At 46.7% G+C, this 20,405-nt stretch overlaps 1 protein-coding gene across 5 annotated transcripts in view; it reads right to left on the bottom strand.

Annotated features, from left to right (window-relative positions):
• Nucleotides 1-15,737: 15,737 nt before the first annotated feature.
• The window catches only part of C2H1orf159 (chromosome 2 C1orf159 homolog), a 100,310-nt gene continuing 95,642 nt past the window's right edge, over nt 15,738-20,405 (bottom strand). For all 5 annotated transcript variants that reach the window (XM_044281799.1, XM_044281797.1, XM_044281796.1 and 2 more), the window contains exons 8-10: nt 18,069-18,094; nt 17,551-17,581; nt 15,738-16,161 (exon numbers count right to left, since the gene is read on the bottom strand). In XM_044281799.1, coding sequence (XP_044137734.1) covers nt 16,064-16,161; nt 17,551-17,581; nt 18,069-18,094 — 155 coding nt within the window. In that variant the 3' untranslated portion in view covers nt 15,738-16,063. The remainder of the gene's footprint in view (nt 16,162-17,550; nt 17,582-18,068; nt 18,095-20,405) is intronic.

Raw genomic sequence — 20,405 nt, 5'->3', positions numbered from 1 at the left:
CTTTCAGGTCAAACTCAACGTTAAGTCCCCCTGGTTGTAACGGGTTCATTTCATATATCCACCTTGCTTCACACTTATCTATTATAACTACCAATACTAGGCCAGTTATCGGATTGTGGACACTTACAAGTGCTCAACTGTAGCCCTCCAACCTGCCTCCATTTCTTTACTGGTGCCATAAAATTGCATTTGGAATCTGTTGCTACAAAATGTACCTGAAGTTCTGCATTGCACTTAGTAAAAGATATGTTCACTTATGACCTCATTCTTCATACCTACATTTCCATTGTACTGATCCCCAGGGAGTGACGGCCTGAGTGAGTACCCCATGACACAACACTTCATCAGGGCCGCTATCACTCCCAATATCTGTACCGGCTCCTCCAGGGCTTGCTGCACATACCTGCATCTGGCTTCATAGGTGGCACCTCCCTAGCCTCCTTTAGACTACCCAGGGCAGCACGGTGGCTCAGTGGTTAGCGCTGGTGCCTTGCAGCGCTAGGGTCCTAGGTTTGAATCCGACCAAGGGCAACATCTGCATGGAGTTTGTATGTTCTCCCTGTGTTTGCATGGGCTTCCTCCGGTTTCCTCCCACACTCCAAAGACATACTGATAGGGAGCTTAGATTGTGAGCCCCAATGGGGACAGTTGGATGCTAATGTCTGTAAAGCGCTGCGAAATATAGTAGCGCTATATAAGTGCGTAAAATAAATACTAATAAATAAATAATACCCAGCAGACCCCAGATCTTTATAAATAACTATATTAATTTGCATATCGGATTAATATACAGAACTCATTTAGACGAGTAGATAATCGTTCAGGTGACACAATATCAATGATAACGTGCAGTATCGTAGGGAGTAAGGTATACAAATTTGTTCATATTTGGATCATATACTCGCTGACTGTGGTCAGACAGGTCTAGTCATTGTGCCCTCACACAATTCACATTTACATCACCGCAATTCATTAACAACAAACTATAATTTACTTGTTCACCTCAACGATTTCATAAGCTTTGGACGAGCGCTTTTAGTAAAATTGTTCAGTCGCCACATACACGATTATCTACTCCTCTAAATGAGCCTTTACTTTTCACTTGACAAGTTAGCGCCATCGTCTCCAGGCTCTTTATGCTGCAGTCTCTCTAGGGGCCATAAAGGGATGACTAGACTGTTGGCGGGGACACTTCCTTACCTGGTTACACCAAGGCTGCATTTTTAACAGGAAGTGTAGAATAAAAAACATCTGAGTCAGCCATTGACAGGAGCTATACACAACCTTAAGCTTCTTGATAAATCTGCTATTGCAAAACCTTTCCGGCTTGGGGTCATAAATGCAAATTCCCAATAACACAAGGTGCATGACAAACTTTACAGGTTATAAAATGCTATTCAAGGAACCCCCAGGGATTGCAACATTTCTTACTGACGAACAAAACGTTAAAAAAATAATAATCTAAAAATAAAAAATAGATCTAGATCACTTTTCATCCTGATTTTCCTGGTTCATGAGTTGAACAGAGGGGTGCACCACCAATGAGGCCAGGTGAGGCGATTGCCTCAGGTGGCAAGAACTAAAGACAAGTGGGGGGCAGTGACAGGGCTGTGGGAATCTCTCTCTATATTTAACAGTTTCACAGTATGCCTTAAACCAGGGGCGTTGTTAGGTCAAAACATTCGGGGCTTGAGCCCCGGATGTTTTGTCCAGTGCCCTGAATGATATACTGGTAGCATTTTTTATTTATTTTTTGGCTATTTCAGGGTCCTTTAATATTGATTGGACCTGGGTAATCCACCACAGATCATCCCCCCATCCCCTTTGTACTTGTTCTGCTGATCCGCTACTTGCGGGCTGCGTGGGCATGAGTTCAGTCACTTCGGTGCACAATCCCTTCCTGCGGCACGTGATCCCGCGAGACCCACCGCGGGAGCTCACGGCTCTCGCAGGATCACGCGCCGCAGGACGGGATTGCGCACCGAAGTGACTGAACTCATGCCCACGCAGCCCGCAAGTAGTGGATCAGCGGAACAAGTACAAAGAGGCTGGGGGGATGATCTGTGGGGTTGCCCAGAGTCCACTCCCATCAATATTAAAGGGCCCAAGCAAAGATTTCTGCAGTGGTGAGGAAATGAAACATAACAGATATTGGAAAGTTACCGAATGTTGTATTATATAATGACTGCAGTCTGCGTAAACCAGAACACCCCTTTAAGCATGCCTTTAATGTGCAATTTCAACACAGTGGGTTGTGCCCCGGATGTTTTCAGACCCTAGCAACGCCCCTGCCTTAAACAGTAGGGTTGGGCGCCGTTAAAATTTTTGCCTCAGGCAGCAGAGTGTCTAGGTGCACCCCCGGTTCAACATCAGAATTAGGGCTCATGCACACGAACGTATCTTCTTTCTGCTTCCGTTCTTTTTGCGGATCGTATGCGGAACCATTCATTTCAATTGGTCCGCCCAAAAAACGGAAGGTACTCCATGTGCATTCCGTTTCTGTATGTCCACATTTCCGTTCCACCAAAAAAGAGGACATTGACAGTACTGTTCTATGAAGGGCCAGCTGTTCTGTTCCGCAAAATACGGAATACACATGGATGTCATCCGTAATTTTTGCGGACCGCAAAATACATACAGTCGTGTGCATGAGGCGTTACTGAGAATGCAGAACCTTACAAAGGTGAAGTATAAGGCTGGTTTCAAATATGGGAGTTCCACGCATTGGATTCGCAGATGTATTGTCTATACTATTGTGTTCATAATGGACATTAAATATTTTGTATTACATTTAGGTAGATATGTATTATAAATACCAAAATTAAAAATAAACTTTTTAAATTTGTGGCTATTGTTTATAACTAAATATTTAATGTGTTCTATGTGTTTGTGCTACATAAATATAATAATTCAATGCATATAATAAAGACAGGAAACAATAAAATGCGTGAAAATAAAACTGTTAGTTTCCGTACAGAGTACTTAAATGGAAATAATCCTAAAGGGGTATTCTCATCTTAATGATTTAACAGTGATCATTCTTCTAAATATATTTAATTAACAAATTCCCACCCCCTAGAAGAAAATAAACCTATACTCACCTGACTGTTGTCTTCCGTCTCCCCTGGTTATGGCCACCGCTCTTCTCAGGAATCGCGGTGGCCGCGCGTGCGCAGACGAATCCTTCTGTTCTCCCGGCCGCGCCGCGCACTGTACTGAACGCGCACGCCGATGCCACACATGCGCTATGGTGATTTCTTCCTGGCCAGTATAGTATACTTGCCAGGAAGAAATCCCCAGGGCGCATAAACAGCCTCGGCGTGCTCGTTCAGTACAGCGCGCGCGCGTTCAGTACAGTGCGTGGCCCGGCCGGGAGAAGAAATCAATCAAGATGGAGCCCGCCCCCTGCCGAAACCAGGAAGTGGACAGCGTGCCGGGAGCAGGTAAGTATAAAGTATAAATAATAATTTAAAAAGAAAATTTACAAATAAAAAAAACGACCAGGTGACCCAGTTGGACCCTGAAACTGAGACCCAGGGTAGGAGGGTTGGGAAGCGGGGCCAGAGTGGTGAGATGGGGCAGCTTGGGCTGTGGAGGGGCCAGGTTGGCCATATGCCGTGTCGCCAGGGTAGTGTTGGCCAGATGGCCGACTTTATTGGGCATAATGTTCCCTTGTGGGAGGGAATGGTGGGGGCCGATAGCAAACCTGGGGAATTGGCGTTGGCCGGGGGCCCAACATGTGCCCATGGCTGCGCCAATTCTCCAGGGCCAGAAACATTTCAGTTGGATCATTAGGCGGTGGCTGCTTCCAGAACAATACCGAGAGCCGCTTTGGTTCTCACTACTCGTTCTGGAGGCAGACTCTGCAAATAAGGTGCCAGACTGCGGGCATACAGATCAATCTGGTCCTCCTGCCGGGCTCTAGACAAATAATCCAGGACCTGACTATTTATCATAGCCTCGGTCGGAGGCATTGGTCTTCGGCCGCGGGTGGGTAAGGACAAAGTGTGTGTGTGTGTGTGGTGGGTGGGGGGTCCACTCTGGAGACCAAGTGGCAGCAGAGGTGCTGGGCCCTTCAGCACTTTCTGGAGGAGTTTGTGAAGCACTTTCTGGAGTGTTGCGGCGCACTCTCTTCAGCTTCCTCCTCAAGGTTGTCCTCCGTTCTACAAAATTAAAACAAACAGAACATAATAAATTAATATTTAAAGACAAAAATATTTATCAAACAAATTAAAATCTATTACTATCATCCGCAAAAGACATTTTGAACATAATGCTAGTTTAAATTGGACCGTCCACCACTCCTGACGTGTTCATTCATTACTTCATGTACTCCCCATGTACTAACATTTCTGAAACATCTATTGTTATGGCTCAATGTTGTGCCCTTACTTTATTATTTCTCAAAGAGAAGTTATGAAGAAATTGCCATTTGCCTTCAGTTTTAAAGGGTACAGAGGGGAGGTAACCAGTTGGGGGGGGGGGGGGGGGGGGGGCTGTGTACCTGCACACCTAAACATGGCAGCACTGATGGGATATAAGGTAATTAGTCTGTGCAGGTACACCCCCCCCCCACCCCCAACTTGTTACCTCTCCTCTGTATCCTTATTGAAGGCAACTAGCAATTCAATTATAACTTCTAGCAGGAATAATAAAGGGACGCCACTACATAAATTCATAAGAATAGATGCTCATGAATTGTTATTATAAGGGGAATGCATGAAGCTATTAAAAAAGCCATGCCAGGAGCGGTAACGGGTCCTTTTGAACTAACCAATATATTACATATGGGGTCATGTAGCAACATAAGGGGAATTAGAAGTGGCATAGCTGGCATTTGCAAATAATCCTATTCCACTTGTAATGTGGTTCAACTACTTATGCAAATACAAGAAGGAATCGGATTGGTTGCTATCGTCAACTATGACATTTCTAATTTACACATTGGTCGACGTACAGTGTGTATTGATAAACACGTAGTGGTCATTGTTTATAATAAACTTACGGACGCAGCTCAATTAATGGACGGAGGAACATCAGTTAGTCCCAGAACACATAGGGCCTTATTTTGGTTGCCCAGGACCCACTGCGGCCTTGGTGCTGCATCTCCTTCCTGAACCGGTCCCTGCAGCTCCACCACCGATTCTTTACTTCATCCACTTTAAATAAAAATACAACAAACAAACATTTAACCAAACAATACAATCTTACAGAGGACAGCGTATGCCATGTGCTATACTATGGAGGACAGCGTATGCCATGTGCTATACTATGGAGGACAGCGTATGCCATGTGCTATACTATGGAGGACAGCGTATGCCATGTGCTATACTATGGAGGACAGCGTATGCCATGTGCTATACTATGGAGGACAGCGTATGCCATGTGCTATACTATGGAGGACAGCGTATGCCATGTGCTATACTATGGAGGACAGCGTATGCCATGTGCTATACTATGGAGGACAGCGTATGCCATGTGCTATACTATGGAGGACAGCGTATGCCATGTGCTATACTATGGAGGACAGCGTATGCCATGTGCTATACTATGGAGGACAGCGTATGCCATGTGCTATACTATGGAGGACAGCGTATGCCATGTGCTATACTATGGAGGACAGCGTATGCCATGTGCTATACTATGGAGGACAGCGTATGCCATGTGCTATACTATGGAGGACAGCGTATGCCATGTGCTATACTATGGAGGACAGCGTATGCCATGTGCTATACTATGGAGGACAGCGTATGCCATGTGCTATACTATGGAGGACAGCGTATGCCATGTGCTATACTATGGAGGACAGCGTATGCCATGTGCTATACTATGGAGGACAGCGTATGCCATGTGCTATACTATGGAGGACAGCGTATGCCATGTGCTATACTATGGAGGACAGCGTATGCCATGTGCTATACTATGGAGGACAGCGTATGCCATGTGCTATACTATGGAGGACAGCGTATGCCATGTGCTATACTATGGAGGACAGCGTATGCCATGTGCTATACTATGGAGGACAGCGTATGCCATGTGCTATACTATGGAGGACAGCGTATGCCATGTGCTATGCTATGGAGGACAGCGTATGCCATGTGCTATACTATGGAGGACAGCGTATGCCATGTGCTATACTATGGAGGACAGCGTATGCCATGTGCTATACTATGGAGGACAGCGTATGCCATGTGCTATACTATGGAGGACAGCGTATGCCATGTGCTATACTATGGAGGACAGCGTATGCCATGTGCTATACTATGGAGGACAGCGTATGCCATGTGCTATACTATGGAGGACAGCGTATGCCATGTGCTATACTATGGAGGACAGCGTATGCCATGTGCTATACTATGGAGGACAGCGTATGCCATGTGCTATACTATGGAGGACAGCGTATGCCATGTGCTATGCTATGGAGGACAGCGTATGCCATGTGCTATACTATGGAGGACAGCGTATGCCATGTGCTATGCTATGGAGGACAGCGTATGCCATGTGCTATACTATGGAGGACAGCGTATGCCATGTGCTATACTATGGAGGACAGCGTATGCCATGTGCTATACTATGGAGGACAGCGTATGCCATGTGCTATACTATGGAGGACAGCGTATGCCATGTGCTATACTATGGAGGACAGCGTATGCCATGTGCTATACTATGGAGGAGGATAGCATATGCCATGTGCTATACTATGGAGGAGGGCAGCGTATGCCATGTGCTATACTATGGAGGAGGATAGCATATGCCATGTGCTATACTATGGAGGAGGGCAGCGTATGCCATGTGCTATACTATGGAGGACAGCGTATGCCATGTGCTATACTATGGAGGAGGACAGCGTATGCCATGTGCTATACTATGGAGGAGGATAGCATATGCCATGTGCTATACTATGGAGGACAGCGTATGCCATGTGCTATACTATGGAGGAGGACAGCGTATGCCATGTGCTATGCTATGGAGGACAGCGTATGCCATGTGCTATACTATGGAGGAGGACAGCGTATGCCATGTGCTATACTATGGAGGAGGACAGCGTATGCCATGTGCTATGCTATGGAGGACAGCGTATGACATGTGCTATACTATGGAGGACAGCGTATGACATGTGCTATGCTATGGAGGACAGCGTATGCCATGTGCTATGCTATGGAGGACAGCGTATGCCATGTGCTATGCTATGGAGGACAGCGTATGCCATGTGCTATACTATGGAGGACAGCGTATGCCATGTGCTATGCTATGGAGGACAGCGTATGCCATGTGCTATACTATGGAGGACAGCGTATGCCATGTGCTATACTATGGAGGACAGCGTATGACATGTGCTGTGCTATGGAGGACAGCGTATGACATGTGCTATACTATGGAGGACAGCGTATGACATGCTATACTATGGAGGACAGCGTATGACATGTGCTATGGAGGACAGCGTATGCCATGTGCTATGCTATGGAGGACAGCGTATGCCATGTGCTATACTATGGAGGACAGCGTATGCCATGTGCTATGCTATGGAGGACAGCGTATGCCATGTGCTATACTATGGAGGACAGCGTATGACATGTGCTATACTATGGAGGACAGCGTATGCCATGTGCTATACTATGGAGGACAGCGTATGACATGTGCTATACTATGGAGGACAGCGTATAACGTGTGCTATACTGTGGAGGACATCGTATGCCATGTGCTATGCTATGGAGGACAGCGTATGACATGTGCTATACTATGGAGGACAGCGTATGCCATGTGCTATACTATGGAGGACAGCGTATGCCATGTGCTATACTATGGAGGACAGCGTATGCCATGTGCTATACTATGGAGGACAGCGTATGACATGTGCTATACTATGGAGGACAGCGTATGCCATGTGCTATACTAAGGGGGACAGCGTATGCCATGTGCTATACTATGGAGGACAGCGTATGACATGCTATACTATGGAGGACAGCGTATGACATGTGCTATGGAGGACAGCGTATGCCATGTGCTATGCTATGGAGGACAGCGTATGCCATGTGCTATACTATGGAGGACAGCGTATGCCATGTGCTATACTATGGAGGACAGCGTATGACATGTGCTATACTATGGAGGACAGCGTATGACATGTGCTATGCTATGGAGGACAGCGTATGCCATGTGCTATACTATGGAGGACAGCGTATGACATGCTATACTATGGAGGACAGCGTATGACATGTGCTATGGAGGACAGCGTATGCCATGTGCTATGCTATGGAGGACAGTTAGGATCAAAGATGTATAGATTGGCCACTTACCCAACCTCTGGCCTTGAATTTTCTCCCATATTCCACCAAACAGTTCCTGGGCTATTTCTAGCCATGCGGCGTCCATTTTGTACTGGTCGTGGTACTCCCCCCGACCTGCTGTCCCACATGCACGGCCTCTCCTCCACAAGAAGCATCAGCCTCAACATCAATGGCTTTTGGGGTCTTCCTCATGTTCAAATTCGCTCTGCAAGGGCAGAAAGTCTCCTCTGCCATGCTCTGCCTCGGGCCACACAGAGAAACGGAACTTCCTGTCTTTAAATCCCTTCACTGTTGCCAAGTTACTTCACGCGGCTCCATTCACTTCTATGGGGCCTGCGTTGTGTGAAAAACGCGGAATATAGAACATGCTGCGATTTTCACGCAACGCACAAGTGATGCGTGAAAAACAACGCTCATGTGAACAGCCCCTTAAAACATGAACGGGTCCGGATTCAGTGCGGGTGCAATGCGTTCACGTCACGCATTGCACCAGTTAAAAACTCGCTCATGTGACAGAGGCCTAAGGGTTTAAAGCGTCATACATCGATATAATGCTGTGTGACCCCGTCAGTGCTGGGGGGTCAGGACGGGAGCTCTCCGAGACACACACTGCCAGTTCATTGCATTGAACTCACTCGTCTGAAATCAGCAGGCGTGACACAGCTCTGTATAGTCCAATATACCATTAAACGATCTCTCCAGGGCTTTACCTAAATTCCCTGTTGTAGATAACTGTTTCAGCGTTACTTATCTTGGCAGTGATCATGTGACCACTCGAATGGCTGCCGGCCCTTCCACTGAGGTACTGACCAGATGTACTCCTATGTCTTCCTGTTCAGCGACATAATGTACATGCAGTGGTCAATCGCATCACACCTACACAGGCTGCGCTGATACACTGCGCCAGACCAAAAAGGTTTCACGTGTATACTTTGTGCAGATCACAGCAAAAATACAAAATGCCGGTATTCATGCCAGGAACCTGATGCACCCTATTATAGTGTATGGGATCAGTCGGGTGCCATCGTTGTCAGGCATCTGCTGAGAGATTTCCGTATTCTGTGCCTCTGCTGGAGCAGAATAACAGAATTGGGACACAGATGTGCACAGTTACCTACTGACCTCAATGATAAGGGTCCATTCACACAGCCGTAGTGTGTTTTGCGGATCCGCAAAACACATACCGGCAATGTGCGGTCCACATTTTGCGGACCGCACATTGCCGGCACTAATAGAATATGCCTATTCTTGTTCGCAATTGCGGACAAGAATAGGACATGTTCAATTTTTTTTTCGGGAACGGAAATGCGGACCCGGAAGTACCTTTCCAGAGCCCCATCGTGTGGCCCCATAGAAATGAATGGGTCCGCAAATTGCGGAATGAAATTGTGGACGTGTGAATGGGGCATAAAAGATTAGAAATAAAATAAAAAGATTACAACAGATTGGATACTATTCCGAAAACACTTTCAGTAAAAGGCGAGAGAACCGATAGTAAGGCCTTCTGCACACAAGGTAGAACCTCCAAGACTTATAACGGACCGTCCGTCTGCTCTTCTTACTTACCTCTGCTTTCTAGTCATAAATCTGAAAAGGATAAAAAGAAACCTGCCATGTTCCGATCAGACTCCATATTACAAAGCCATTCTACCCTAGAAGCACAGGTCTAGTGAAGAAAATATCTGTAAGGGCTTGTTCACACGACCGCGTGAAGCCCGTGCTGTGGAGCGCAAATTGCGGTCTGCAATGCACAGGCACCGACAGTGGCCCAGCTGCATGGGGATCGCGGACCCATTCACTTAAATGGGTCCACGAGCCGTACGTGCCGAAAAAGATAGAGCATGTTCTATCTTTTTGCGGTGCGGAGGCACGGAACGGAAGCCCAGGAAGCACTCCGTAGTGTTAAAAATTCTGTATCTCCGGATTTGCAAACCCATCGAAGTGAATGGGTCCGCATCCGTGATGCGGAATGCACACGGTACGGTGCCCGTGTATTGCGGATCCATAAATGCGGCCACAATACGTCAACCAGCAGCGCACGTTCGTGTGAATGAGCCCTAATAGCAACGTGCCAAGTGCCATACAGTGTCACCCGTAGTGTAGAGCAGTGTTCCCCACCTCCAGTCCTCAGGGACCACCTCCCGGTCATGTTTTCAGGATTTCCTTAGTATTGAGCAGGTGATATAATTAGTGTCAGTGCATCAGGACTTACCACAGGTGTTCATTCTGTGGGATATTCTCCAATCATGACCAGTAGGTGGGCCCTGAGGACTGGAGTTGGGGGATCACTGGTGTAGAGCTGCCTTTATACAAGATCAAAAAGCGTGGACTTGTCTTAAACACAAGGGAATAAAAAAAAAAAAAAAAAAAAAAAAAAAAAAAAAAAAAAAGAACCATGACACACTTGCCCCACAGACTGGAAAAGGAGTCTTTGAATCAGTTTTATTATAAGGAGGACCGGTCACCAACTCAAAGTTGAAAACTGCGCACCTCCTGGAACTGCTGCCACTTCTATGTACCTGCAGGTCCTCCAGTTCCTGAAGTCTTGGGGCAATTACGGTTTCTAATTTCTAGCACCCAGTAAGCAACTGTGGCTGCGCATAGCCAAGGGGGAGGTCGTCAACACTTTTCTCAAGGGGGTGAGATCGCTACTGCTCGGACGCAATCAGTACATGGATAAAATTACGCTGGAGGACTCAGAACACTGGGAGAGGAGCAAGGCCAGTTCTGGGAGGTGCACAGTTTTAAAAGTTTGAGCCGGTTAAAGGTCCTAACCAAAGTACAGAGAAAGCACCAGTGTGACCCCAGCCTGACACAAGCTACAGTGCTTACTGTCACACCTAGGAGAGCCTCCCATAATCATCATCAATGCCACAATTAATACAGAGCCAGAAAATCAATAGTTGTAAACGGACAATATCAGGCAGATGTCGGTTTTAATCAAGGTGTGATGCACATCCAAGTAGTGCAAAGGTTAAAAAAAAAAAAAAAAAAAAAAAAAAGACCAATCCAACTCCAACTTATGGATGGAAAATATGACAAGCACGATAAAACAGACACGGCAGATAACCTGATGATCAACGTATTCTTTATCTGACCGCGCGCTCGCAAAGCGCTCTACTCAACCAGTGATAGAGAAAGAAAAGCAGAGGACACGTTGCTGGAGCCTGGGCAAGAGAGTAAACAAGCAGATATTAAACCTGTCCTAGTCCACCAAGGGGTGGGACATTAACAGCACCATCACCTGTAGACCACCAGAACCACAAATCTCAATCCCTTCATTACTGTAGGCCACTAGGGCTGCAAGCATTAACTTGTTTACCACCACAAAGAATTTGCATTGAGCCCTTCTACTACCCTGGACCATCGGGGAAGCCTGAACTAGCCTGAAATCCAATAGCCTCTCACAGTTAAAAATACAGTATATAATAGTGAAGCCGGGTGACTACCCATATGTGCAGTGGTATACATGTATATCCCAGCTTTTTCAAACCAAGCTGTAGTGGTGGCCACGTGGGTTAGGTTTTCCAGAAACAGAGGATGAAGAAATGCTGAACCTGATAATACCGCTCCGCACACGAGTGACACCTTCCAGCACTACTAACTACCGGGTGCCTTTCACCAACCAGTTAATAAACATTAATTAAAGGTTATAGGGAACAGCAGGATTCTTACAGACTGTAGGCCTGCTCTCCACAAAATACATGTTGATAGTTGGAAGCCCACCCAACCAGTAGCTGGGATTAGACCCTGGCAAAGTGCTAATACAATATCACCCCCAACACACACACACCCTACCCCCATATTACAGAAAAATAGTGACGTGGAAAATAGAAACACCTAATAATACAGTTAAGGATAGACATTACCTCCCCAACACCACATACTGTAGATACATCCCAACACTTTTGCCATTTCTTACCCTTCCCTTACTGGCAAGACAGGAGCACAGGGGATGCTGGTGCCCCATTTCATCCCTCCTCTGTTGCTCTGGCCTCTAAACTGCTGCTGGTGGAATGCTCACTGGGTGAAGGACCTGTGGCTATGTGAATATCCAAGTCAGGTCCTTCTCTCCTAACAAGAGAACCCCTCCCTTCATCAGCATTTCTCAGGGCCGCTGTGCAGCTGAACCTGCTGCACAGGTGAGATGTCCTCCCCCGTGATCACTAAGTAGAAATCCCACAAAAATGTTTTATTCTCCAAGCGGTTAGAAAGGTGCATGATGTAATCTGTAGTTAAGGTAATCTTCTTAACAGTGTCTGTATTTGTGAGTTATAACCTCCCTTCTGAGCCTCAGCTGTGTCATGTGACCAACTCTCTGATCTCCAACTGACACAGGACAGGAAGTCAGTTACTTCTCTATTCATTAATAAGAGACTAACACTGAGGCTTCCATAGGAATACATAGAGAAACTGGCTTCCTGTCCACTCATAAGATCCTGCGTTATTTGGAAAGTCTGATTGCTGGTCACATAACACAGCTGAGGATCAGAAGGGAGGGAATAGCTCAAAAGTAAACACTGGTAAGATTACAACATTTGTTACAGGAGTTCTTTAAAATTATCAAATGTAAGCATCTGTATTGCTTGCAGTGTAGAGTTCAGATATCAGGACTAGCAAACATTACAGTATAATCCTATGTTTGTGGACAACACACAAAGTATAAAGATGGCAGCACTCACCTGTATAAAATCTTCTTCATTTCACAATTAAAATCCAGGCAAGTAACAAGATGGGTAAGGGCAAGCGGCTAACAGCAGTTTTGCGCAGTATGCGCTGCCTCAAGTCTCCCCGATAAAACAGGTCGCTGCCACGTATATACCTGAGCGCACCTGCGTCGTCAGAGACCTCCCTCTTTTACTCATTATACTGTAACATACTTATTGGAATGCTGTCACTTGCCTGGATTTTATACTGGCGAGTGTCACAATCTTTGTACTTTTCTACATTATATATTGGATCTCATATTCCTGAGCACCACCAAAATATCATCCGGACGGTTTGTGGCTTCCCATACTCCAGCAGTGCCGGTCAGTTGTGTTTCTTATTATTACACAATTAAGTAAAGTTAACTAAGGGAAAGCTAGAAGTAGGGCTGAAACGATTATTCGAATAACTCGATTAAATCGAGTCAAAAAATTCATCGATGCAGTTTCCCTGCATCGAGGAATCGTTTAGATCACGTGATCACGGAGCGGGAGTGAAATTAAGCGTCTCACTCACCGCTTCCGTGTCCTCCGGAGGCCAGAGAGGCAGGACTGAGCCGGCCGGCACAGCGGAGGGAGGAGGAGGGAGTCTCTCCCTCCCCACTGTGCGCGGCTGCCGCTGAAGACCAAGTAGGAGGAGGAGGAGGAGGAGGAGGAGGAGGAGGAGGAGGAGAGGGACTGAGTAGGAGGAGGGGAGGGACTGTGGCCACTGCGCCACCAATGAATGTGCCGGCCATATCCCCAGGGTCCCCCTCCCCCCCCCCATCATTGGTGGTAGTGTCAGTTCCGATCGGAGCCCCAGCAGTGTAATGCTGGGGCTCCGATCGGTTACCATGGCAGCCAGGAGTCACGCTGCTGAAGTCCTGGCTGCCATGGTATGTTAGTGAGCAGAGAGCAGCGCATTATACTCACGTGTGCTGTGGCCGCCGGTCGCTCCTTCTTCTGTCTGTGCGGCGGATTGCTAATGCTTACAGCATTAGCAATGCGCCGCACAGACCTATGAGAAGGAGCGACCGGCGGCCACAGCGCACGTGAGTATAATGCGCTGCTCTCTGCTCACTAACATACCATGGCAGCCAGGACTTCAGCAGCGTGACTCCTGGCTGCCATGGTAACCGATCGGAGCCCCAGCATTACACTGCTGGGGCTCCGATCGGAACTGACACTGCCACCAATGATGGGGGGGAGGAGGGGGACCCTGTGGCCACTGCCACCAATGATTAATACTGGGGAGGGAGGGGAGGTTGTGTTACCAGAGGGGGCAGGCAGATCAGAGGCTGGGGGGAGGCAGATCAGAGGCTGGGGGGTGGGGGGGGGAGGCAGATCAGAGGCTGGGGGGGGGGGGGAGGCAGATCAGAGGCTTGGGGGGGGGGGGGAGGCAGATCAGAGGCTTGGGGGGGGGGGGGAGGCAGATCAGAGGCTGGGGGGGGGGGAGGCAGATCAGAGGCTTGGGGGGGGGGGGAGGCAGATCAGAGGCTGGGGGGGGGCAGATCAGAGGCTGGGGGGGCAGATCAGAGGCTGGGGGGGGCAGATCAGAGGCTGGGGGGGGCAGATCAGAGGCTGGGGGGGGGCAGATCAGAGGCTGGGGGCAAGCAGATCAGAGGCTGGGGGCAAGCAGATCAGAGGCTGGGGGCAAGCAGATCAGAGGCTGGGGGGAGGCAGATGGAGAGAGAGTGGTTAATGGAAGCTGCAGGCACCACCTTGGCATGTATAAAGTTATTGGTTTAGAGAGGGGTTAATGAAGGCACCTCCAAGGTGCTTTCATTAACCTCTTCAGACCAATAACTTTATACATGCCTAATGCCAAGGTGCTTCCATTAACCCCTCCAAACCCAATGGGCATGTATAAAGTTATTGGTTTGGAGGGGTTAATGGAAGCACCTTGGCATTAGGCATGTATAAAGTTATTAACCCTTTCAAACCAATAACTTTATACATACCTAATTACGTACGTTATTTTAAGTAGCTTTTTCTTATTAGATTACTCGATGAATCGAGAAATATAATCGATAGAATACTCGATTACTAAAATATTTGTTTACTGCAGCCCTAGCTAGAAGCTTCTGGTCTGCAGTGTAAAATCGGTAACAGTACCCCGACCACCAAGTGCCATTCATAACGCTCAAGTCTTATGCAGCAGAAGGGCCATGGAGACCCCCTAAGCCTCCAGGGCACTTATAGCTTGCCACTCACCTACGATTAGCTTTGGGAAGCTGGGGTGGGGTGGTGGTGGGGGCTTGATCTGTGTTTTTTTTCACGTAGGCTTTATGAGACAGGCAATTACCTCAAAATATATGTGTGAAAGTATAAACCAAGTCTTACCTGCAAGCAGAACGTCATTATCTTTAAAGAGGACCGGTTACCTCTTCAGACTTGTCTGTTTTACCAGCCTCTTGCATTCCCCATGTAATAATTTTGAATGACTATCCTGTGCCATTCCTTTATTATTCCTTTTAGAGGTTACCAATTGCTAGCTGTTTGCAATGAAGGTCTAGATGAGTGTTACCAGACACCCCCCAACTGGTAACACCAGCAATTCATTCAGAATTTCTAGCAGGAATAATAAAGAAATGGTACAACACAGAGTCATAAGAATAGAGTTGTTATTCCATGGGGAGTGCAAGTAGTTACTAAAACAGACAAGTCAGGTGAGGGGACAGGTCCTCTTTAACGCACTCTCTCTAAAATGTGAATATCCTTAACACCAAAGTTCTTTCAAAAAATAAAAACTTCCCTTATTTTATTAAAGCCACTGAATTTTTTCAAAACGTAGAAAGGAAATGTCACATTAAATATACAGGCTGCATTGTTCTTATTACATAGAAATTCTTTGCAAAAAAAAACAGGATATTGTTTCCTGTGCTGGAAGAAAACACTTCACAAATTTGCCCAATTAAATTGCAAATTAATTAAAAAGTCAGTCGTGTGCTCAGTGGGCCGAAATGTCTTCAGTTCCTTGGCTCCTTCAGCGCGAAGTCTGTTTCTTCATGATCCGCTCCTTCACGCGGTTCTCCTTCGTCTTGCACGATGAGGATAATGTGGACTGTTCCAGGCCGCACCGCCGTCACGTCACACAACGCTTACTTGTGTATCCGCAGAAGGGTCCAGTGACAATGGGACCGCTGCCTTGCGCGTTCTTTCACGTCTGACGTATCTTGGTTTCCGTCCTGAAAAAGCAAACAATTTAGACTGGAATCTCATAGGCCGACCCTCCAAGTGTATGGGTTCGGCGCTTCTAAATAGACCATCACATCAGTACCACCCAAACCAAGCAGTATGGCTTTCAGTATTTCAGCCCGTTATCCAATTGAGAGATGTCCGGAAACCCCAAAACTTCTGTCCGGTTCAGTTTTCTAATCTCATGCAATGCTTTTAGTCTGCCTGTACACATGATTTATATCGTCCATCAAGGCCTTCAAAATATTCCCAGAAGGGAGATGTGTGGGGAAGCGAGGATCAAGCAAACTGGAATTTTGAATGTCTGACCCTTGGTTCAACAAAAATCTGGAGCCTGGCAACAGTTTTGTGCCCGTACCCACTGAAATAATAAAGGAGCGGTCAGGGCAGATATTTTAGTCAATACCTATCTAAAAGTGGCTATACACATTCAATGCTCGTTCGGCCAACAACCATCTCACCCAGCTCCCCCATACAAATTTGGTTACGCCAAGCATGCATGCGTGTTCAATGAGGAGAAAGGAGAAGGCTGTTGCAGACACTGCTGGTGGTGGCTTATCTCCATGGAGAACTAAAAGGATCCGGGCATTGAAAAACAACACCCGATCCTTCTCTCCCCCAACATCATCTGTCACGAGCTCCCCATATGCATTAGATCGGCGGGCAAACCTGCTGTTTTCTGTATGGGGACCTTTAGGGCTCAGGCACATGACTGGTGTCTGTTTTGCGTGCCGCCAATTGTGGATCTGTATAAGACTGATACTAGCCGTGTCCATCCTGCATTTTACGGAACATCCGGGCCATAATAGAAAAGCCCTATCCTTGTCCACAATGCAAACAAGAATAGGACATGTTCTATATTCTTGCGGAAATGAACAGCACAAGTTGTGCTGTCCGCATCTTTTGGGGCCCCATTGAAGTGAATGGGTCTGCATCGGACCTGCAAAAAATAAATAAAAAATGCAGATCAGATGCAGTCAAAATGAGCTTGTGTGTATGAGCCCTTAGGATCGGTCCACATTCGGTGTCCTTCAGTGGTTCCAGTATTTTGGCCTTCTAAACGGTGCGGTCTGCAGCGCTATTCTTGACACTAAAAATACCAGAACCACAATGTAACCACAGAAACCTAATTAAAATGAATAGTGTTCGTCAAAAATCTGAAGCGGATCCGGACTGGCAGCAATTGCTTTGTTTGTTTGCAATGATCCAGTAGCCGGGTGGTGGTGGGAGCAGGAAAGTATTGTACCCACTCGTTATTTTTGAGCGCATGCGCAGAACCATATGTTTCACAAGTAATAGTTTTAAATTATTTGGCAGGGACCCGAGTACTTCTACAGATACAGATAATATATGGTGTGCAGAATAAAGTTCTGAGTTACCTGACGGGTTTGGTTCTGGAATCATGGATGCCTAAGAGAGAACATGTAAACCATAAATACGTGGAGCCATGATACAAATCCATTCATACAGCCCATGGGCACAGTTTCAAAAAAACAAACAAAAAAAAAACACCAGAAATGTGTTGTAATGTTCAATAGAACTGTGAAATGCCCGAAACCCTGCACCAGAGAAAGACAGCGGTAAATCATTAGGACCGCCCACTGGACTCCTAAGCCCAGAATGAGATTTATAGCGAAAAATTATGTCATACTGAACGTTTCCTGGCAAAACTGTAGCTCTGCTCAGCTTCTCCTGCTCTATAAAATGATGGCTCCTGATGGGACACTCAATGTGGACTGGTATCCTTTAAGACGTCCAACATGCACACTTACTGAGCTGCCCTTGTAACCCCCATAGAAGTGAAAGGAGGATTCTGAGAGTTGTAGTTTCAGAACAGCTGGAGTGCCGGAGGCTGCTGATCCCGGACTTATAATATAGGAATATATTACTTCCTTACCATTTCACTGGGCTGTAAAATGGAGGCTAAATGGAAAGAGAAAAAGCACAATTAGAAATTATAAGCAGTTTATTACATGTGTAGATTTCATGGATTAAAAAGGGATTGTTTCTCTTCCCCGATACTAGCAAGATACAAAAACAAAAACTGCCTATAAAACTCACTGCTTTTCTGGGCCTCCTTGCATGCTGTGTACAAGGGTGCAGCGGTGACATACAGGTATACAACTGCTGTGACCTCTGCAGCCAATCAATGGCCTCAGAGGTGTATGGCATGAGACCCGAGGCCAGTGATTGGCTGCAGCCCGGCAGATGTATAGACTCTGTACAAGGCATGTATACAGACTGTAGCTTTTGGATCAGGACATGGATGCATATATTTCCTGCATCACTATGACAGGTTACTCTTGCACAAGCTGGATGACCTTTACAAGCTAGCCATGCTTAGTAGATAGGAGCCGCCAATACACATTAGACGGTCAGAGAGGGGATGGGTCCTGTTTAATGCCTGGGCTACACCACGGGTTTTCCCATGCATGGCCCACACCAGAGTACTGGTCATCAGAGGGAAGCTGAACGGACGTCTGGCGGTGGCATCATTTTCTGATCGCCATATCTAAAATGCATTAGTGCTGCACGTGGTGAAATCCATGGTTTGGCGACAGACTCCACGTGGCTGTCAGAGTCCTATGGGTGAATAGCTTCTACATCAATCACGCCATCCTGTAAGATTTCCCTGGATGCTATATACACTGAAAGTGCAGAATATAATAATTAGCGGTAGGCATGTACCGCGTTTCGGGATTTTGTTGACTGTCTTGAGAATGAGAGAAGTGGCAGCAATGCCGAATCTTTGCTTTAAATTATCTCTTTTTTAATTAGGATGTAAAACATTGACAGGTAGGAATGATCTCAGCAACAAACATATGGTGAAAGAGGGTGACAAATAATACACTGCGAGTGACAGACGCGGCAAAGGTAGACACTACATCACAGCATCTGCTCCAACATGGTGTCATATACTCTGACACGCTATCATCTGCTCCGCAAGAAAACACTGGGGACATCAGGGTCATTGACAATATTTCATACAGACATTTCATTTGGGACAGGAGGATTCTGCCTTCATTTTGGAGCAGAACATCGTGATCCTTAACAGCATTAAGGATCACATGATCATGACCTTCAATGTTAAATGTGGCCAGTACTGCGCTGTACCCAAAGAAAAAACACCTTCAACTGCTCCCTGCAGCTCCTTCTGGTCTCTGACTGGTGAACTTCTGGACTGGGTCATGTGCGCCACTGCAGCCAATCACTGGTATCAGCTGTGTCCCCAAGCTGCATGTTATTGCTCAGTCACATGACAGCTGAGGCCTGTGATTGGCTGCAGTGGTGCACGTGACTTCGTTCACAAGTTTACACATCAGGGACCAGAAGAGCCAGATGGACCCTCGTCGCTGGAACAGAGCTGTGGGAAGCAGGCAAGTGTTTTTTATTTAGCTACAGCGCAATCCTAACAACATTTACCAATGCCGCAAAAGCTAGGATACCCATTTAAAAAGGGGTTTTCTGTGAATAAGTACTTTTTATCTAATGTCCGCAGTCTGTCTCCAAAAAGAGAAAAATTCATACTTACCTGCTGCCCGCCACTCCGGTCCTCCACGCAGCCTCCGGCGTGTCCATGTTCCGATCCGCCGCTGCATGGCCACAAGCAGCACATCACCACTGAAGCCAGTCATCGGCTGCAGAGGAGCAGGTGACTAAACCCATGCAGTGCTGGATGTAAAGCTCTGGGGAACGGAACACGGACACAGCGGAGGCTGGGTGGAGGACCGGAGCAGGTATGAATCGGCCAGTGCTCATGCCAATATGTACCGTATGTTGTATGCCACCATATCAGGGCAAAAGTTGTAGGTGAAAATTGCAGCTATTTCGACCATGCTAAAATGCATGCTATACATTAGATCACATGGGAGTCACCGTAAAACTGCAGCTGCTCACAGACAACCACGTGTCACCAAGGAGACCTGGCCAAAGTACGGCACCATAAGATCCCTCTGCCAACAAGTGGCTTCAACTGTGTGAAAGGTGGTGACCCATTCACCCACTGTCCTCAAAGACAACATCTTCCTAAATAGAAGCCGCCATGGTGAACAGTAAAAATACAGCATTAGGGCTCATGCACCCGAACGTATTTTCTGTGTCAATTCAGTTTTTTTTGCGGACCGTATGCGGAACCATTCATTTCAATGGGTCCGGAAAAATAAATAAAGGAAGTTACTCCATGTGCATTCCGTTTCCGTTCTGCAAAAATATTGTCTTATTATTGTCTGCATTA

Source organism: Bufo gargarizans, chromosome 2 (genome assembly GCF_014858855.1).
Source record: "Bufo gargarizans isolate SCDJY-AF-19 chromosome 2, ASM1485885v1, whole genome shotgun sequence".
Taxonomy (NCBI): Eukaryota; Metazoa; Chordata; class Amphibia; order Anura; family Bufonidae; genus Bufo; species Bufo gargarizans.
The sequence above is the reverse complement of the archived record's forward strand: the minus strand, read 5'-3'. Positions and strand labels throughout refer to the sequence as shown.